This window comes from Chiloscyllium punctatum, chromosome 13, assembly GCF_047496795.1.
Source record: "Chiloscyllium punctatum isolate Juve2018m chromosome 13, sChiPun1.3, whole genome shotgun sequence".
In the NCBI taxonomy this organism is placed as follows: Eukaryota; Metazoa; Chordata; class Chondrichthyes; order Orectolobiformes; family Hemiscylliidae; genus Chiloscyllium; species Chiloscyllium punctatum.
The window spans coordinates 103,318,360-103,337,512 of record NC_092751.1 but is presented as its reverse complement, the minus strand read 5'-3'; the positions used below and the strand labels follow the sequence as shown (position 1 = coordinate 103,337,512).

Here is a 19,153-nt window from a genome sequence, read left to right as displayed (position 1 = left end):
TTGAGAAAGCAAAGATATTTCAAAATCAGTTCTTTAAAGATCATGTCAATTTTAATAATTTCACTAAAGATCTCCCTTAAAGAATATTTGCTCACTCCAGCAACCTTCTATGCTGCTGGCAGTATCTGTCCTTACAGTGAATCAGTGGAGCAATGATCATGAGTACTGCCACATAAAACTTACTGATTTCATTAAATTCCAGAAGAATTTACAGTCACTGGTCTTCAAACTATCCACCAAGAACTCCCCTCCACCAGGGGAAGACTATTCCAAATGTCCCCTTATAAAACTCCAGTCCAATCTCCTGGAGTGATACAGTGCAGAAGGTAGCCTTTGTGTCTGCATTGACTCCCTGAGCATGTTGACCTATTGCCAATCTCCTGCCTTTTTCCCCTCCCCATAAGACTGCACATTTTTTCCATTGGAATAATCATTGTGTGCCCTTTTGAATGCTTCTAGTTAAGCCCCTTGGATAAAGAAGAGTGATTATTTTCTAGGTGATGTTTGGCATACGACAAGAGAAAAAGCCATTGACAAAAACACACCTCAAGCTAGGCATCACATTGGAGCCTGGATCTCGTGCTTACAGTCTCACTGACAAGGTGAACAGAAATCTATTACAAGCAGTGGAAAATTCTCAAGCTTGACCTCATTTAGACCTGAGGGTTCTTATAATGTTTAGATTAGATTAGATTACTTACAGTGTGGAAACAGGCCCTTCGGCCCAACAAGTCCACAGTGCCCTGCCGAAGCGCAACCCACCCATACCCCTACATCTACCCCTTACCGAACACTAGGGGGCAATTTAGCATGGCCAATTCACCTGACCTGCACATCTTTGGACTGTGGGAGGAAACCCACGCAGACACAGGGAGAACGTGCAAACTCCACACAGTTAGTCGCCTGAGGCGGGAATTGAACCCGGATCTCTGGCGCTGTGAGGCAGCAGTGCTAACCACTGTGCCACCGTGCCGCCTGAATATCCTCATGATCGGATGGTCCATCCACGCTTGGAGCCTAATTCCACTTTTACCTCTGGATTATACGATTTCCTTTGCGAACACCAGTGCTTTAGATGGTAAGCTTTTAAGAAATATTCTTTCATGAAATGAGTGTGTGGCTGGTAAGGCCAGCATTTGTTTCCCATTGCTAAGTGCCCTTGAACGGAGTAGTTTTATAGCTCAGAGGTAAGACTTAACCACATGTTGGTCAGACCATGTTAAGACAGCAGACTTTCTGCCCTAAACATCGGTTCTTATTAGCATCACCTTCTGAATTATTAGTTCTCCCCTCACTTCCCTCCTTGCATGGAGAGGTGTGCCATAGAGTCAAAATCCAAAATCAGACAGCAACAGATTTATATTCCTTATACAGACTAAACTGGCCTCGGATTTGCAACAAAGCTGTGATAGCCGTGCTTGGATTGCTGGAATTTGGACAGATCATACTGGTTAAACACAAGGCTTAAAAACAACAAATTAATGGGCACTAGTGCCACCTCATGTGATTGAGCTCAGACCACAAGCTGCCACATTGCACCAACATGGATTGACTCCGATACAATCAGAAGAGGGTATTGACTGAGGGAAGAGATGACCCTGTAATTGAATGTACAATTGCTTAGTTCAAAAGGGAGAGAAAAAAAAAAAATCGAAGCAGGGTAACAACGTGACAGGCCTGAAGGACAAGTAGCGGCAGACTTGAAGTTTTGAAGTGGCTTTTGAAAGTGAAGAAAAGAGGCAGAGAAGAGGAAAGGCTTTTGCACCAGAATTTCTAAATGAGGGGCTGGAGGTTTTGCACCTGAACCAGTATTGGAAGATTGGAGACTGAAAGGGGGATGGATAGGGTGGAGTTCTTTGGTTTCACTCACCGTCACTATCAAACAAAGCAAAAACAACATCACAAACGTGATCGGAAAGTTCCACGTGTGCCACCGTCCTGGCAACCTGCTTCATGGTTGCTGTGAAGAGAGAGACATTCAGTAACTATTTTCAACAAAGGATTCTGCGCTTACAACTGTAGGCCTAGTAGCCACATTTCCCACATCATTCAGACAGTGTAAATATACATTGTCGAACAGAAACTGTTCCGAACCTAATTAAAGTTGCTCAAGCAAAACGATGTACAGACTTGAAGATGCTGCATGAGTTCAGTTACTTTAGGAGCTGAATCACAATTGGCAAAGTCAGAACCAATCTAGACTTTTTAATTATAAAATGGACCTGCAAAGTTTCAATTCAAACTCTGGTGAACTTTAATTCATACCCTGCTCAACTCAAAAAATTATTTGGCTGTCCAATGCATGTAGTGATCATTTCCCAACACCAATCTTGCTGGTTTGAATTCACTGGCCACCACAATTTAAAATGTTTTTCTGAATTTAGTTTTCCATGCTGGTTACCATCTTACACATGGCTGCTCTGAGTTGCACTTTCTAAACCTTAGAATCTCAAGTTCTTTCTCACAACTCAAACCTCTGACATGAGGAATCAGACTTATGGATTCCTTCCCCACCATGTCTAGCCAAGAAGAACTATGTTTCAGCGATTTGCACCATAGAATCTGACTGTTACTCAGGCCTTTTATTTGGGCGGTTGTGTGGTGATGGGAGTCAAAAACCAGGAGACAGAGTCTTAGGATAAGGAACGACCATTTAAGACTGAAATGCAGAGGGATTTCTTTACTCAGAGGATGGCGAAATTTTGGAATTCCCTGGTGTTCAGGACAGCAGAGGTTCAGCTCAAACATTGAGCATGTTTGTGGATGAGATTTCTACAAACATACTAAAAATATCCAGCAAAACTTCGATAGTGCAGGAAAAAAAAAAGTGTTGAGGTAGATCAGCTATGATTTCACTGAATGTCACAGCAGGCTCAAAGGGCTGAATGGTCCACTTCTGGTACTATATCTTGAGACCTTATTTCAAAATTCTGCTGGCTTATTAATGCTCTCCATTGCTGAGATTCAGAGCTTTTACTATGATCTTTACAAACTAATGAATGGAGGTGGTGGTAATATGACAGCCAGAGCTATACTGCATTCAGTGACTCCATGGTAAAAAGAAGACAAGGGAGAAATTTAGACAAGGCTGGCATCAATAAGGGCATGGCCTTGAAGATATGCTTTGCAAAACCTATGATGTGGAGGTGCCAATGTTGAACTGGGTTCGACAAAGTTAAAAATCACACAACACCAGGTTATAGTCCAACAGGTTCATTTGGAAGTACTTGTTCCTTCACGAAGGAGCGGCGCTCCAAAAGCTAGTGCTTCCAAATAAACCTATTGGACCATAACCTGGTGTTGTGTGATTTTTAACTTTGTAAAACTTGGTAAATGAGTTTGACAAAATAGCGACATAATATGATGATGTTAAGCACATGTATGTTAACTTCAAAGAAAGAGAGAAAATGGCTGCAAGTATACCAAGGACCCTGGTTTGATTCCAGTCTCGGGGGATGGTCTGTGTGGAGTTTTCACATTCTCCCCACGTCTGCGTGCATTTCTGTCGGGTGCTCCAGTTTCCTCCCATGGTCCAAAGATGGGCAGATTGATTGGCCATGCTAAATTGCCCTGTAGCATCCAGGAATGTGCAGATCAGGTAGATTAGCCATGGGAAATGTTGGGTAACAGGGATGGAGGTGTGAGGTGTCTGCATGGTGCAGACTCAATAGGCTGAAAGGCCTCTATGATTCTATCTGATAGAATATATTCTAAGTGATGGTTTCCACTTTTCCACAAACTGGACTAGGAGAGCTCAAATGTGTTAAAAAATGTACTATTAGCTGATTATACCTTTATCAATCGAGGCCCCAGCCATGTGGTAGAAGCTCAGTGCAGTGTCCACATCATTAATATTCTTCAGAAAAGTGAAGAAGTTTTCTACCTCCTCAAAGGTGATGCCCTGCAAAAGGAAACAAATGACATGAAATGAGATCCTATGTGGGAAAACACCATTTAAGCAAACACAACACCCAGAGTCCACTTTGTGATATGCGGGGACAATGACCTTTAGGCATCTGGCAACTGTGTGCAGATACACCCCTGGCCCCATTCTCCAATACTACAGCCCTTGGCAAATGGACTCTGATAGGAGTCGGTGCATGACTTTGCTTAACTTGGGGATTTTGGAGTTTTGTAATTGTCTAATCACGATTGGTGAGGTGGTCAGGTTTTGGCGATGTCTTGAGCCATGAGAACTGAGACCATCCCAAATGCAATTCAATAAAACAGGTGGAAATAAGCAGCACTAAAGTGTCTCTTCATAACTTGACTATAGCATAGAACAGACAGTAAAATGCCTCAACTTGTATTTAAGTAGTGCCTTTAATTGTAAAGCTTTTCAAGGTCTTTCACAGGACTGTTTACAAAACCATGGTGAAAGCGATGATTCCCTTTGCTATTACATGAAAACTCTAAACACTGGTTTAATACTCTTACAGATCAAAATGACACACAGACACAAAATTCCGCACATAAAAGCAAACTAGCATGGGCTGCCATTATTTACAAAGTTAACATTTCACAAAGTGTCAGGAACCATGCTGGCCAGTTTCTTACACTGTTAAAATTGGAAGCGAACTAAACGTTTGCTATAAAAAGGGTGCAAATAAGTCCACAATGATTTCTAGTTTGCCATAGTCCATTCCTGCAGAAACAAATGGGGACAGAATTGATCTTAAATCATGTTTGGACGATGTGCATCATGCACGTTTGCATATGGAGCCAAATGCAATGTGAACTTAATCAAAGAAGGACTACATAGACATTGTTGTACTTTCCAGTCATAATGCAATTCAAACTTTGTTATGTTCTTAACGTCCGAAGTATGTTAACTTGTGGTTCAGCCCTACATGTATACTATTGTTGCTAAATGGGAACCAATAACAGTGTGACATGGGACTCATACCTCAGCTATTTCTTTGCTCAATCCAGGAGTGCAGTGAGAAGGGCTCATTCTTCAGGCAACCCAAAATTCCTCTTCCCATACACTCAGATGGGAATGTTCAACTTAAAAATCAAAACGTTTGCAGCTTGCGTGTATTTCATTCCAAAGATAAATAAACAGAAAACAGCTTTCACCTGCGTTGACTGATTTGCTGTGATAAATTTTTCATCTTTCTTTATTTACTGTGTAAAGACTGCTGCCAGATTACAATAAAAAAACCCAGTGGCACTGAAAATGTTATTCACGAGTGACAGATCACTTCCCTTACTTCGGAATACTGGTTATCACCTGATAAATGCTTCAGTGATGACAAATTAATAAGGTGAAGTTCCATTTTTATGTTTATCCTGCAATTATACTGACTTCTGGAGATCTTGTCGATTGTTAGGTAAAACTGTCAAAAACGATAGATTAAGAAGCCTTTTGAAAAACATTTGCTGCATGAATAGGGAACAGCAATTCATATTGAATAATAAAAATTTAAATGGAATAGAAGATTAGGCAAGGTCTGATGTGGAGATGAGACATTCATAAGAACTGTACTTCTGTTGAATATAAGCTGCGTGATTTATACAAATTTTAATATCATTTATTTTACAGTTTAAATTTTGAACTAGTGGATTTGGTGTGGCTTATGAAAGGCTTTAATGATTAAATCGTAAGTATTTCTGTAAGTATGGAAATATTTTAATACAGTATGAGGAAACATCCTGGAGAATAATGGATTTTGTTTTCACTGGGACAGTTTTGCAAACAGAATTAACAGTGATGTGCATTAGCGTTCAGTTAGAAGATTCTGGAATCTTGAGAAGAAAAACCCAGAGCCTGAAGAAAGCCCTTTTGATTTCTGTTTGTATAGGTCTTGGCTGAAGCTGGATGTCTAAAGTCAGTTGCTCCTGATAACAAAGGAAATTATTTAGAACTGTTAAAGAATATAATGTAAGGAATGATATTGTGGCTACGAGACCAGAAGTGGTTGGTTAAAACCCTGAAGAGGTTACTTGAAGTCAACGGAGTCTATGTTCAGTTGTATGAAGACTCAAGGAAGAGGCCATCAAAATTCTCAAGACTAGGAATTGAAGCAATTGATAAATTAAACTCTCTAGATATGAAATGGAAGGAAATTCTTTCCGGTGTGAGTAATGCAAAGGGGTGCCATTGAGACTAACGGGAATGTATTTTACAAAGTCTTTCTAAACTTTTAAACTTGCGTTATTTTGCTTAATAAAATGTTCTGTGTTACTGTTAAATCTAAATCTGCAGTAATGCTGCTCATGTTTTAATGAAAGACCACCTCTTTAAAATGAGAAGAAAAAGTAAAGCATGATTTATCATGTCAGATTTAAGGGGCGTCCTGTGAAACAGTGGTAGTACCTGGACATCTGAGCTCAGAGCCCTGAGTTTAAGTATCACATACTCCAGAGGTTTGTAAAAATGTCTGACCACACTAATTAGATAATTTAAGTGTCAGTTAAGCCTCATCCACTAATCAAATGAAATACTAGCAATTACTGTAGTCTGTTCTGCACAATAATTGATCACAATGTTCAGCAATCTTTCAAGTTTAAACCTGCATTATAACTCAACTGCTGTTATGTGAACACTGAACCTTTATTGTGGCACAAAGAATGATTTACCAAGAGTGCTCAAGACTTCCTGAGAAGCCTTGTTTTTGCAGCTATTATCCATACTGACAGTATCTATTATCGCATTAATTGAAACAGAGAAGATTGAAACAGAAGCAGACTCTTTAATCTTTCGAGCCTGCTCTGCCATTCAATATGATCATGGCCGATCATTCGACTCAGTACCCTGATCGCCATATCCTTTGATCCCTTTAGTCCTAAAAAAAAAGTGTAAACAAACATTCTTAAGTCTTCAATTTTGGCTTCAACTATTTCCAAGAAAACTGCACAGGCTCACCACGTTCTGGCGAAGAAATTTCTCTCAATTTCTGACCTAAAAGGCATAGGAGAACTGGAGATCAGAGTCAGAGTGTGTGGAGCTGGAAAAGCACAGCAGGTCAGGCAGTATTCGAGGAGCAGGAGAATCAACGTTTCGGGCATAAGCCCTTCATCAGGTTTCCTGAAGGGCTTATGCCTGAAATGTTGATTCTCCTGCTCCTTGGATGATGCCTGACTTGGTGTGCTTGACCTAGGAAGGCCTACCACATATCCTTAGACTATGAGCCCTGGTTTTGGACTCCCCAGTCATTGAGAGCATCCTTCCCTGTATCTATAAAACAAAGAACTGCGGACGCTGGAGATATGAAACAAAAACAGAAATTGCTTGAGAAACTCAGCAGGTTGCGCAGCATTGCTGGGAAGAAAGCAGAGTTAACATTTTGAGTCCAGTGACTCTTCATTGGAACTGCATATGAATCTACTTGCATGTATCCTATCTAAACCTGTTAAGAATTTATAAGTTTCTACGGATTCAATGCTGACTCTCTCCGATTCTGTCACTAATCTTCCAAGGCTGTACTACTGCACTTTTATAATGGATGAATATCCACATTTCTCTCGGGCTGTACATCAATTAATAGAACTGCACTTAAGTGTTATTTAAGTGGGAAGCAATCTAAAGTTTAAGAATTAAATGGTACAATTATAGCAGTGCCACCATCTTGAGCAGAAATCTCGAAAACAAAAGAACATTTGTTTTGATAAAACAATCTTCTGTACTGTACTGAAATTAGCTGACCCAGAGAATAGCGAAAACCACCATGCTCTGGTTCTGAAATAGAACATAATCCCAGAATATTCTGACCCAGAAGGTAGACTGCCAACAACTGGGACATGGTGACTTATGTAAAAGTCTCAACAAAGCCCACAGCAGCTTGTGATCCTTTACCTTTTCGGAATGGTGAGTGTACTGAGACACCTAGAGTATTAAGAATAAAGGCAAACGGTATGCTCTGTTGCATCGCATACAGACTTTACCTGCCACGTTCTTACCTCTGCATTTTTGAATTGCTTTTTGATACTTTTCAACATTGCTGTGAGTTTCTTAGACTGAACGCCACTGTATGCCAACAACATGCTGCCAAACTGACGCTCTGAGATTCGTCCATTTATGGGGTCATGTCTATCAAACTGGGGGCAAAAAGAAAAGACACGAGATGAGAGAACAACTTCTGACATCTTAGTAAAGCAGCTCATTTACCTGATGTGGGACAAACATGTCTTCTGGCATAATTTTCAAGCTTTGCTTTTAATTAGCATGCCCTGGGAAGCTGGAAACAGCACAGGAGGAAGAAATGCTTCTTTTTCTCACCATTTAAAATTAAACTGAAATTACTTAATTTCATCACATTATCGTTCCTTATTTCTAAACCACTAAACTAATATAAAAAGTCTCAAACGTTATTTCCTTGTAAATTTGATTTACTACTGGATGTCTCAGTAGATTTGCTTCTGGATAGTCTGGAATCTTGAGCTCAGTTGTCAAAATGGAGTTGGCCCCTTTAAAGCCACAAGGTGAGAGAGTGTGTGTTGTAAATAAGACAGGTGTCTGTTTCTTGAGAATTCACGGTTTTTCCCTTGGCCATGCAGGGTATAGGAGTAGATCGAAAGAAGCCAAATTATCATGCTCATCAAAAAAGAAGAGCAAAAGATTATGGGTTTTCTTATTAACTTTAATTTGTTCTTATGTGAATGAGATATGAGAGTCAATAAGTTTCATGGATTCTTCCAATAAGCACTGACGGATGCATTACGTTCAAGACCTTTTATATATCACAAGGTAGCTTCAGAGCCAAAAATACTCCCTTTCAGTTCATCCTTCCAGAAGGACCCTCCAAGTCTCTTGATCTCGAGATCAAACTATTTCTTCAATGGTTTTCAACTTTCAATGCCAAACCTAATCCAAGTTTGATCAATTTTATAGAGAACTATTTTATGACAAAGACACCTATTTTGTCTCTTCCTAAATTGAAGCCATATTTATGCAATGCTTTTAAGCTCCTTTTTCTCTCTTCCAACTGCAACAAAAAGAAAGACGAAGGACATAGGATTTTTAAAGGCATTGAATAACGTGTAGAACTAGAAAGGACAACTGCACTCAAACTGACAGGTTTTAGGAAAGGTACATAAGGCTAAATGATGCAGAATTCATTTGTTTTCACTGCAGATTTAGAACATGCAGTATAACGTCTGGCTTCAGGGATGTGACCCTAAGTCACAATAAATTAAACATCAAATCAATGGAGCTGAAGTCATATTAGAAAAACCATGCACCTTCTCAAAATGCTTTGGAAAGCATTCAGGGAGAATTACTAACAGTGCTTTTGTGAGTTAAACCTTGAACTTATGAAAAATCTTTCGAGTCTCAATGCTGGAAATTTAACAATTAAATAAAGCCTTGAACAGCTCAAAGAATGATGTAGATGCAAGTCAACATTATTTGACTCAGACTGAACAGGACAAAAACACAAAATTCAAAAGCCTCATGCAAGATAATACACTAAAAAGAAATTCTTTCATTTCATATTGGACATATGGAAGCATCCTAGTAAAATATGTGCTGATTGACATAAGGATAATTAGTTAATCAATTTGCCTGAAAATACAAGATCAATTAAATATAAGCTCAAGCATTAAACTGAACATTCTGACAGCAACATATCGTGAAAAACAGATTCATTATGTTTCAGCATAAACACATGAGAATATTGATATATTTTCCACATTCCTCACTTCTAGTTTTATTGTAAAAATGAAGCCAGGCAGCACAAAAGGACAGGTTACACTAAGACACATTGTCGGTTTTTCTCAGAATTTCAACTTCACTCATAAGCATATCACACAAGGATAAGCTTAGGCTATGAAACGAGTGATCTTCTTTGAAATGAATTTAGAACCAAAGCAACTGTATAAACCAGATGACAAGAGTACAACAGGAGTGCCAGGGGCAGAAGGAGTCACCTTTGGTTTAAAGCTGCTACTGAAGTACTTCAAATGCTTATCATCACGAAACTCTCACAAAACAGGGAAATCTCTTAAGAAAGATGTCTTCTACTTAAAATCACACACACAACTGAAGTGCTCCAAGGATAAGGAACTTTAGACAGTAATACGGAAGCACAAACTGTTGATACCGGGATTATTTCCCCTGAGACATCAAAGAATCCCTAGTGTGGAAACAGGCCATTTGGCCCAACAGGTCCATACTGACCCTCCGAACAGTAAATCACCCAAACCCACACCCCTACTATTTTACATTTACCCTGCCTAATGCACCTAACCTACACATCCCTGAAAACTATGGGCAATTCACCTAACCTGCACATCTCTGGACTGTGGGAGGAAACCCACACAGACACAGGGAAAACGTGCAAACTCCACACAGACAGTCATCCAAGGCTGGAATCGAAATCAGGTCCCTGGTGCGGTGAGGCAGCGATGCTAACCACTGGGTCACGGTGCTGCCTTTAGAACTAGTTTGACTGAAGTATTTTTTCCTTAAAATCTGTGGAAATTACATTAAAAAAAAATTGAATTTTTTGCTACTTCCCCATCAATGGAATTAGTTAATCAGAGGTAAGCACGTAAATGCAATTTTTCTATCTCTGATTAACTACAGTGACGGCACAGTGGCTCAGTGGTTAGTACTGCTACCTCACAGCGCTAAGGAACTGGGTTCGATTCCTGCCTCGGGCAACTGTGTGGTGTTTGCACATTCTCTATGTCTGTTTGGGTTCTTTCTGGGTGCTCCAGTTTCCTCTCTCAGTTCAAAGCCAATGCAAAAAAAGTGTCTTATTAACCTTGTAAAGCCTTCTTGAGAAGCTAAGAGGATTGTCCAAGATTGCATCAATAACAAAAGCTCAAATTACATGCAAAGTGAGCATGCAGGGAGTGCCAATAAGCAATATTCTGAATTCCTCTTACCTCCAATCTGAGAACATCCTGTTGCAGTTTACGCTGGAACTCCAAGAAATGTTTAATTGTTAGTTTTCCCTTTAAATCTGCACCAAAGAAGTAAGTGGTGAGTGCTGAGCTAACTCCCGATTTCAGCGTATTCCCTGTTGTTGAGCGATCTCGATGACGCATGCCTATACTAGTCTGTGATCGAATAATACTTTGAACCTGCAAAGTGTGAGCAGAAATAAGTGAAGTTTTAAAGATTTCTCATGTAGTGAAAAGACAAAGCGTGCGTTCTGACCATGAATTATTGGCCATAGGCAAAACACAATAGTCAATGCTACACAAGAGCATTTCAGTGAAGGAGGCTCATTAACCTGTTTCATCTCAGTCTTCCAGAATAGGATATTACAGCATTTAATTATTTGCAAAATAAAAATGATCTTGATTTTAGCCATCTAAAAATGAAAATACTGCAGATGCTGGAAATCTAAAATAAAAACAGAAGATGTTGAAGAAACTCAGCAGGTCTGGCAGCACATGTGGAGAGAGAAACAGAGTTACCATTTCAAATCTGATACATAATAGTCACATATTGAATTTGCCTCAGATTGTTAACTTGTTTCTTTCTCCACAGATGATGATAAACCTGTTGAATTTGCCCAGCTTTTTCTGATTTGACTTCAGCATTTTTCATTCTGCTTCAATCACTTTAAGATGGCCACATTGGCACATATGACTGGTATTCAAATTGATTTTTTATAATACCAAACTTAAGTGTTAATAGTTGATCAACATTAATTCTCCAAGGTAAGGCCTATATTACAATTCATTTCTCAACCAATCAGCACTCTTCTCTCATGAGATGGAAATATTGGCTTTCTCCTTTCATTGGTATTCTTGAAACTTGCCCTGATGAGTGCAAGACAAAAATCTTGAATAAAATGTGACGGACAGAGACTAATGCTAATACATTGAACATTAGACATGTATCATGAAGGAAGGTTGAAGAATTTAGGATCCTTATTCTGGAGAAGATTAGGGTTAAAGATACAATTCAAATATTCAAGTTCATTCAGGAACAAACTAAACCTTGATCAGATAAAGGGATGGCTGGAAAATGGCAAACCTTCAGGAATGCGATAACAAGAATCCAGAGAAAGTATATTTCTGTTAGGGTGAAAGGGAAGGCTGGATGACTAAAGAAATTGAGGGTTTGGTTAAGAAAAAGAAAGCATATGTAAGGTATAGACAGGATAGATCGAGTGAATCCTTAGAAGAGTATAAAGGAAGTAGGAATATACTTAAGAGGGAAATCAGGAGGGCAAAAAGGGGACATGAGATAGCTTTGGCAAATAGAATTAAGGAGAATCCAAAGGGTTTTTACAAATATATTAAGGACAAAAGGGTAACTAGAGACAGAATAGGGTGCCTCAAAGACCAGCAAGGCGGCCTTTGTGTGGAGTCGCAGAAAATGGGGGAGATACTAAACGATTATTTTGCATCTGTATTTACTGTGGAAAAGGATATGGAAGTTACAGGGAAATAGATGGTGACATCTTGCAAAATGTCCATATTCCAAGGAGGAAGTGCTGGATGTGTGGAAAAGCATAAAGGTGGATAAATCCCCAGGAACTGATCAGGTGTACCCGAGAACTCTGTGAGAAGCTAGAGAAGTGATTGCTGGGCCTCTTGCTGAGCTATTCGCATCATTGATAGTCACAGGTGAGGTGCCAGAAGACTGGAGGTTGGCAAACGTGGTGCCACTGTTTAAGAAATGTGGTAAGGACAAGCCAGGGAATTATAGACCGGTGAGCCTGATGTCGGTGGTGGGCAGGTTGTTGGAGGGAATCCTGAGGGACAGGATGTACACGTATTTGGAAAGGCAAAGACTGATTAGGGATACTCAACATGGCTTTGTGCGTGGGAAATCATGTCTCACAAACACAACTGAGTTTTTTGAAGAAGTAGCAAAGGGGATTGATGAGCACAGAGCGGTAGATGTGATCTATATGGACTTCAGTAAGGCATTCAACAAGGTTCCCCATGGGAGACTGGTTAGCAAGGTTAGATCTCATGGAATACAGGGAGAACTAGCCATTTGGATACAGAACTGGCTCAAAAGGTAGAAGACAGAGGGTGGTGGTGGAGGGCTGTTTTTCAGACTGGAGGCCTGTGACCAGTGGAGTGCCACAAGGATCGGTGCTGGGTCCTCTACTTTTTGTCATTTACATAAATGATTTGGATGCGAGCATAAGAAATACAGTTACTAATTTTGCAGATGACACCAAAATTGGTGGTGTACTGGACAGAGAAGAGGGTTACCTCAGATTACAACAGGATCTTGACCAGATGGGCCAATGGGCTGAGAAGTGGCAGATGGAGTTTAATTCAGATAAATGCAAGATGCTACATTTTGGGAAAGCAAATCTTAGCAGGACTTATACACTTAATGGTAAGGTCCTAGGGAGTGTTGCTGAACAAAGAGACCTTGGAGTGCAGCTTCATAGCTCCTTGAAAGTGGAGTCGCAGGTAGATAGGATAGTGAAGGCAGCATTTGGTATGCTTTCTTTTATTGGTCAGAGTATGGAGTACAGGGGTTGGGAGGTCAGGACATTGGTTAGCCCACTGTTGGAATTTTGTATGCAATTCTGATCTCCTTCCTAACGGAAAGATATTGTGAAACTTGAAAGGGTTCAGAAAAGATTTACAAGGATGTTGACAGGGTTGGAGGATTTGAGCTGTAGGGAGAGGCTGAATAGGCTAGGGCTGTTTTCCCTGCAGTGTCGGAGGCAGAGGGGTGACCTTATAGAGGTTTACAAAATTATGAAGGGCATGGATAGGATAAATAGACAAAGTCTTTTCCCTGGGGTCAGGGAGTCAAGAACCAAACCAAAGGTTTAGAGTGAGAAGGGAAAGATATAAAAGGCAACTTTTTCACACAGAGGGTGGTACGTGTATGGAATGAGCTGCTAGAGGAAGTGGTGGAGGCTGGTACAATTGCAACATTTAAGCAGCATTTGGATGGGTATATGAATAGGAAGGGTTTGGACGGACGTGGGCTGGGTGCTGGCAGGTGAGAGTAGATTGGGTTGGGATATCTGGTCGGCATGGACAGGTTGGACTGAAGGGTCTGTTTCTATGCAGTACATCTCTATGACTCTCGGACTCTATCAGGGAAAAGATGTATATATCCATGTATCTTGAGGTGTGAGGTTGCTTTTGATGTTTGTTACTGTCGTAAGATGGAAAACACTGCAGCCAATTTGTACACAGCAAGCTCTTTAAAAAGAAAGCACCGTGATAATGATTAGGTGATCTGACTTACTGTTGTTGAACGAAGGATAAATATCTAGAATATTGGGAATAGCTCCATGTTCCTTGAAATATGGGATGGTTGGAATCTATCCCAGAGTGCAAATGAAGTCTTACTTGAATGTCTTATCTGAAAGACAGCAGTGTCCAAATGTGCAGCACTCCCTCAGTACTGCATTGTTTTCAAGACTTATGTGGTCAGTCTTTTTGGAGTGACACTTGAACTGACTAAGTTTCAATTCGGAGACAAAAATATTATCCTACTGCAGATGACAGACATAATAAGATTGTCACAAATTCAATACAGATGACACATCTGAAGCTGAGGGTGCAAGTACACCAAAAACACATTTAATATTTTATGCAGAGGACAGTGACCAAGTCGAACAGACTGCCCTCAAGGGTGTAAAACTCAAGCCATATAGTTTAGGGAATGAGGTATTCAAAGTTACTACTTCCCTCATGACCAAATGGACTGCATTGTTGTTTTTAGGAGAAAGTGAGGATCGCAGATGCTGGAGATCAGAGTCCAAAGTGTGGTGCTGGAAAAGCACAGCAAGTCAGGCAGCATCTGAGGCGCAGTAGAATCGCGTTTTGGGCATCCTGTTTAAGGGCTTATGCCTGAAACATTGATTCCTCTGCTCTTCGGATGCTGCCTAACCTGCTGTGCTTTTCCAGCACCACACTCTGGACTCTGCATTGTTTTTCTCATTACTCTATATTCCTAATTTCTTTTTGCAATAAACTGTAATCTTAGCTGATATTACCACATTGCTTCAGAGTCCACATCTGGTGTCTAATTAAACCATTACATTGATCATGCAGTAATTCTAAAGGGACAGAACTTCCACAAGGCTTTTCTCATGTATTCTGATGTTAGTCAGATGGAAGTCCAGACAGATAGCCATCTATACGGTTTCTTCCAGATTTCCACCATTTTTGTCTCAATTTACCATGTTAACTCCTACAGCACTTCTACCTCTAATTCTATCACTGCAGCTGGCAAAGCCATTCAATGTATGAATACTTCATTAATCATTACCTGTTCAAACTCCTCCAGATCAACCTCACCATCACCATTCAGGTCAAACATTTTAAAGGCAATTTCAAAATTCCTGTGTGGAGCTAATTAGGAAAGAAATTATTACTTCCATAATCCCCCATGCAAATGCACAGAACATTTCAACATTGCAGTTTTGGGTACACTACAGTATAAATTGTTTATAGCTTCTATACCAACTGAAAAACAATGTACATTTATGAAATAAAAAACAAAACATAATGTATTTTTATAGCTCCCACTGATGATAAAAATGTTTTTAAACTCATGAACATTAAGAAAATCTTCATTTCTCCCAAATGGCAAAGGCTATTTATCTCAGAGTGCTTAATTTAAATCACAATTATATTTTCAGAAATTTCATTCCAACAGTGAAAGCAAAGACTTGGCAATTCAGTTGATTGCAGAAACATTCCAATGCTCTTTAACATACACTGAATAATTTAAGCTTTGGTGGGGTGTTATGTAAGCAAATACATTATTTCATCAGATAATCCACAAACAAGCAATCTGATTTTGGCGAAACTGGCTAGAAAACGGAAAGTGCTGTATCATCATAAACAACCATCTGAACTGATAGATGGACAGCAATTAAAACACCACAATTGAAGGACAGTACTTCCCGCAACGTAGCACACTCTCAACAATATTAGAATACCACTAATAATCTTCAGACTCAGGTCCAACAGTAATAATTGCAGGAAGCACCGTCTTTCAGCTGTCATACATTAAGCCACCAAAGAACTGCACTTGTATCCAAAGTTTGCTACTGACTACATACCAGAAGAGGATTCTAGAATACTTTCTGGAATAATTGAACAGACACAGTTTTGGCAAGATTACTCCAAACAAAGTTATTAATTGGCCAAAAATCAATGTTTCAATTATGTTGCTGCACAATTAAATGCAAGAATTTATAAGGAGGGGTTCATGTGGTGCAGTGGTAGTGCCCCTACTCCCCAAGTCCCATCTGCTCCAGGGGCATGTAGAACATCATTGAACAGCTTGCTTTGAAAACATGTACTAGTATACAAGCAATGTCCCAGAGGGAGCAGTAAGTGGAAGGGGGTGGAACTCAAGAAAATTATTCGGGAAGTGGTACTGAGCAAACTGTTGGAGCTGAGTGGACAATTCCCTGGGACCTTAAAAGATGTAGCTGATGTCTTGGTTGACCTGTTGGTAATAATTTTCTCAATTTCCTAGATTCTGGGAAGACTTCTTTCCAGGCAGTTGGTTTAATATCAGCTATAGGGAAGCCAAGACCCAGAGCAAGGTACTTCGGGAAAAAAAAAATCAAGATACAGTAATCAGGCAGATGGTTTTGTGAAAGGGAATCCTGTTTAACCCACTTAAAGTAGTAACATGGGGCCCTCTTGTCACACAGTTGTAGTGTCACTACCCCGGATCAGGTGGCCTGGGTTCAAGTCACATTTGCTCCAAAGGTGTGTAATAACATTTCTGAACAAGTTGATTAGAGGAATAGATTTAAATTTCTTTTTCAAAAGAAGTAATGTGCTGTAAATTTAATGGAACAATTGGATGCACTGTATTAAAATTTCCAGAAAGTATTTGATAACATTTACTGGGGAAAACAAAAACTTTACGATAGAGTGTGATGTACTGAATGAATAGAAAATTAGCAAGCTAACAGGAAACAGAGAGTAAGCATAAGACCATAAGACATAGGAGCAGAAATTTGGCCATTCAGCCCATTGAGTCTGCTCCACCATTCAATCATGGCTGATAAATTTCTCAACCCCATTCTCCTGCTTTCTCCAGTAACCCTTGATTCTCAAGAATCTATCTACCTCAGTCTTAAATATACTCAATGACCTGGCCTCCACAGCCTTCTGTGGCAATGAATTCCACAGATTCACCACTTGGTGGCTGAAGAGGTTTCTTATCTGAGTTCTAAAAGGTCTTCCTTTCACTCTAAAGGCTGTGCCCTTGGGTTCTAGACTCTCCGATCAATGGAAACATCTTCCCAGCATCCACTTTGTCCAGGCCATTCAATATTCTGGTTTCAATGATTCAATTAGATGCCTCCTCATCCTTCTAAACTCCATCGAGTATAGACCTAGAGTCCTCAAATATTCCTCATATGTGAAACTTTTAATTTCCAGGATCATTCTCGTGAACCTCCTCTGAACTCGTCTCAGGGCCCGTACATCCTTCTTGACATGTGGGGCCCAAAATTGTGCATAATGCTCCAAATATGGTCTGACCAGAGCCTTTTTAAGAGCCTCAGAATTACATCCCTGATTTTATATCCAAGTCCTCTCAAAATAAATGCCAACATTGCATTTGCCTTCCTAACTACTATCTCAAACTGCAAGTTTACCTTGACAGAATACTGGATTAGAACTCCCAAGTCTCTTTGCACTTCAGACTTTAGAATTTTCTCCCCATTTCAAAAATAGTCCATTCCTCTATTCTTCCTACCAAAATTGCATGACCTCACACTTTCCCACAGTGTAATTATCTGCCACTTCTTTGCCCATTCTCCTAACCTGCCCAAATCCTTCTGCAGCCCTCCCTGCCTCCTCAATACTACCTGTCCCTCTACCCATCTTTGTACCATCTGCAAACTTAGCCAGAATGCCCTCAGTTCCTTAAATTGTTAAATGCACAGTGAAAAGTTGTGGTCTCAACACTGTCTTGTGGAACACCACTTGTCACCAACTGCCATCCCGAGAAGGACCGTTTTATCCCCACTCTGTTTCCTGCCAGACAGCCAAGCTTCTATCCATGCACCTTGCCTCTGACACCTTATCTTACTCCTCCTGTGCAGCACATGGTCAAAGATCTTCTTGAAGTCCAGGGAGATAACATCCCTTGGCTCTCCTTGGTCTAATCTGCTCATTACTTCCTCAAAGAATTCTAGCAGATTTGTCAGGCATGACCTTCCCTTGATGAAACCATGGTGACTTTGTCCTATTTACCATACGCTTCCAAGTACAGTATTCAGAAATCTCATCTTTCACAATGGATTCCAGATCTTACCCATAAATCAGTCATTTTCTGGCTGACAATATTTAATGAGTGGAGTGCTATATGGATCAGTGTTCGAGTCTGAACTCTTTATATAATTTATATAAATAACTTGGATGAAAGGACGAAAGATATTATTGCTAAATTTACTGATGAGGCAAACATAGGCATGAAGTTATGAACAGGACATAAAGGCACTTCAAAAGAATACAGATAGGTTAAGTGAGGGGCAGAAATCTAGCAAATGCAGTATTATGTGTCATTTTCCATTTTGACAAGACGACTAAAAAGGGAGCAGATTATCTCAATCTTGAGCAATTGCGAAGATGATCACTCCCACCCTGGTTATACACTTTCTTCTACCCTCTTCTGGTGGAAAGAGAGTCTTTGAATATCTTTAAGGAAGAAGTGGATAGATTCTTGATAGGCAAATATGTCAGAGTAGGTGGGAATGTGGAGTAAACAGGCCAGTCACAATTTTATTGAATGGTGGAGTGGGCTCAAAGGAGTCCTACGTACGCACGCACGCAGTTTCAGCTCCTGATGGAATACAGGACACAAGTTACCTTATATAATGAAGAGTTAAAGCACTTGCACCATCTTACATCTCTAAGGAAGATTATTTGTCACAGGGCAGAAGTTCAGTTCTTCTCCTAACAACACTATGCGTTCAAGGCGGCAGCTCACCACTACCTTCTAAAGGGCAAATAGGGATGGATAAAACAATGCTAGCCATGAAAGAATAAGTAAAGTGACAGAGATTATGCAGGATGGAAATGGCAAAAATGTCTCCATAGTGATAACTGTTCTTTTCAGTGCTATGCTCCAACTGGTTTGACTAATATGTGAGTGATTCAGACTCATTGAATCGCCCATTAACCCACCAATTGTACTGTTCATTTTTATTATGAATATACAGCTCATAAAAAAGTATCAACAATTGCTTTCAGCAGAGCTGAATGCATTTGAATTCAATCTTGT

General features: G+C 40.0%; 1 protein-coding gene across 3 annotated transcripts in view; it reads right to left on the bottom strand.

Moving 5' to 3' along the window:
• micu1 (mitochondrial calcium uptake 1) overlaps positions 1-19,153 on the bottom strand; it is a 105,528-nt gene that overhangs the window by 9,048 nt on the left and 77,327 nt on the right. For all 3 annotated transcript variants that reach the window (XM_072583518.1, XM_072583520.1, XM_072583519.1), the window contains 5 exons: positions 15,164-15,246; positions 10,834-11,031; positions 7,903-8,040; positions 3,793-3,901; positions 1,871-1,960 (listed from right to left, as the gene is read on the bottom strand). In XM_072583518.1, coding sequence (XP_072439619.1) covers positions 1,871-1,960; positions 3,793-3,901; positions 7,903-8,040; positions 10,834-11,031; positions 15,164-15,246 — 618 coding nt within the window. The remainder of the gene's footprint in view (positions 1-1,870; positions 1,961-3,792; positions 3,902-7,902; positions 8,041-10,833; positions 11,032-15,163; positions 15,247-19,153) is intronic.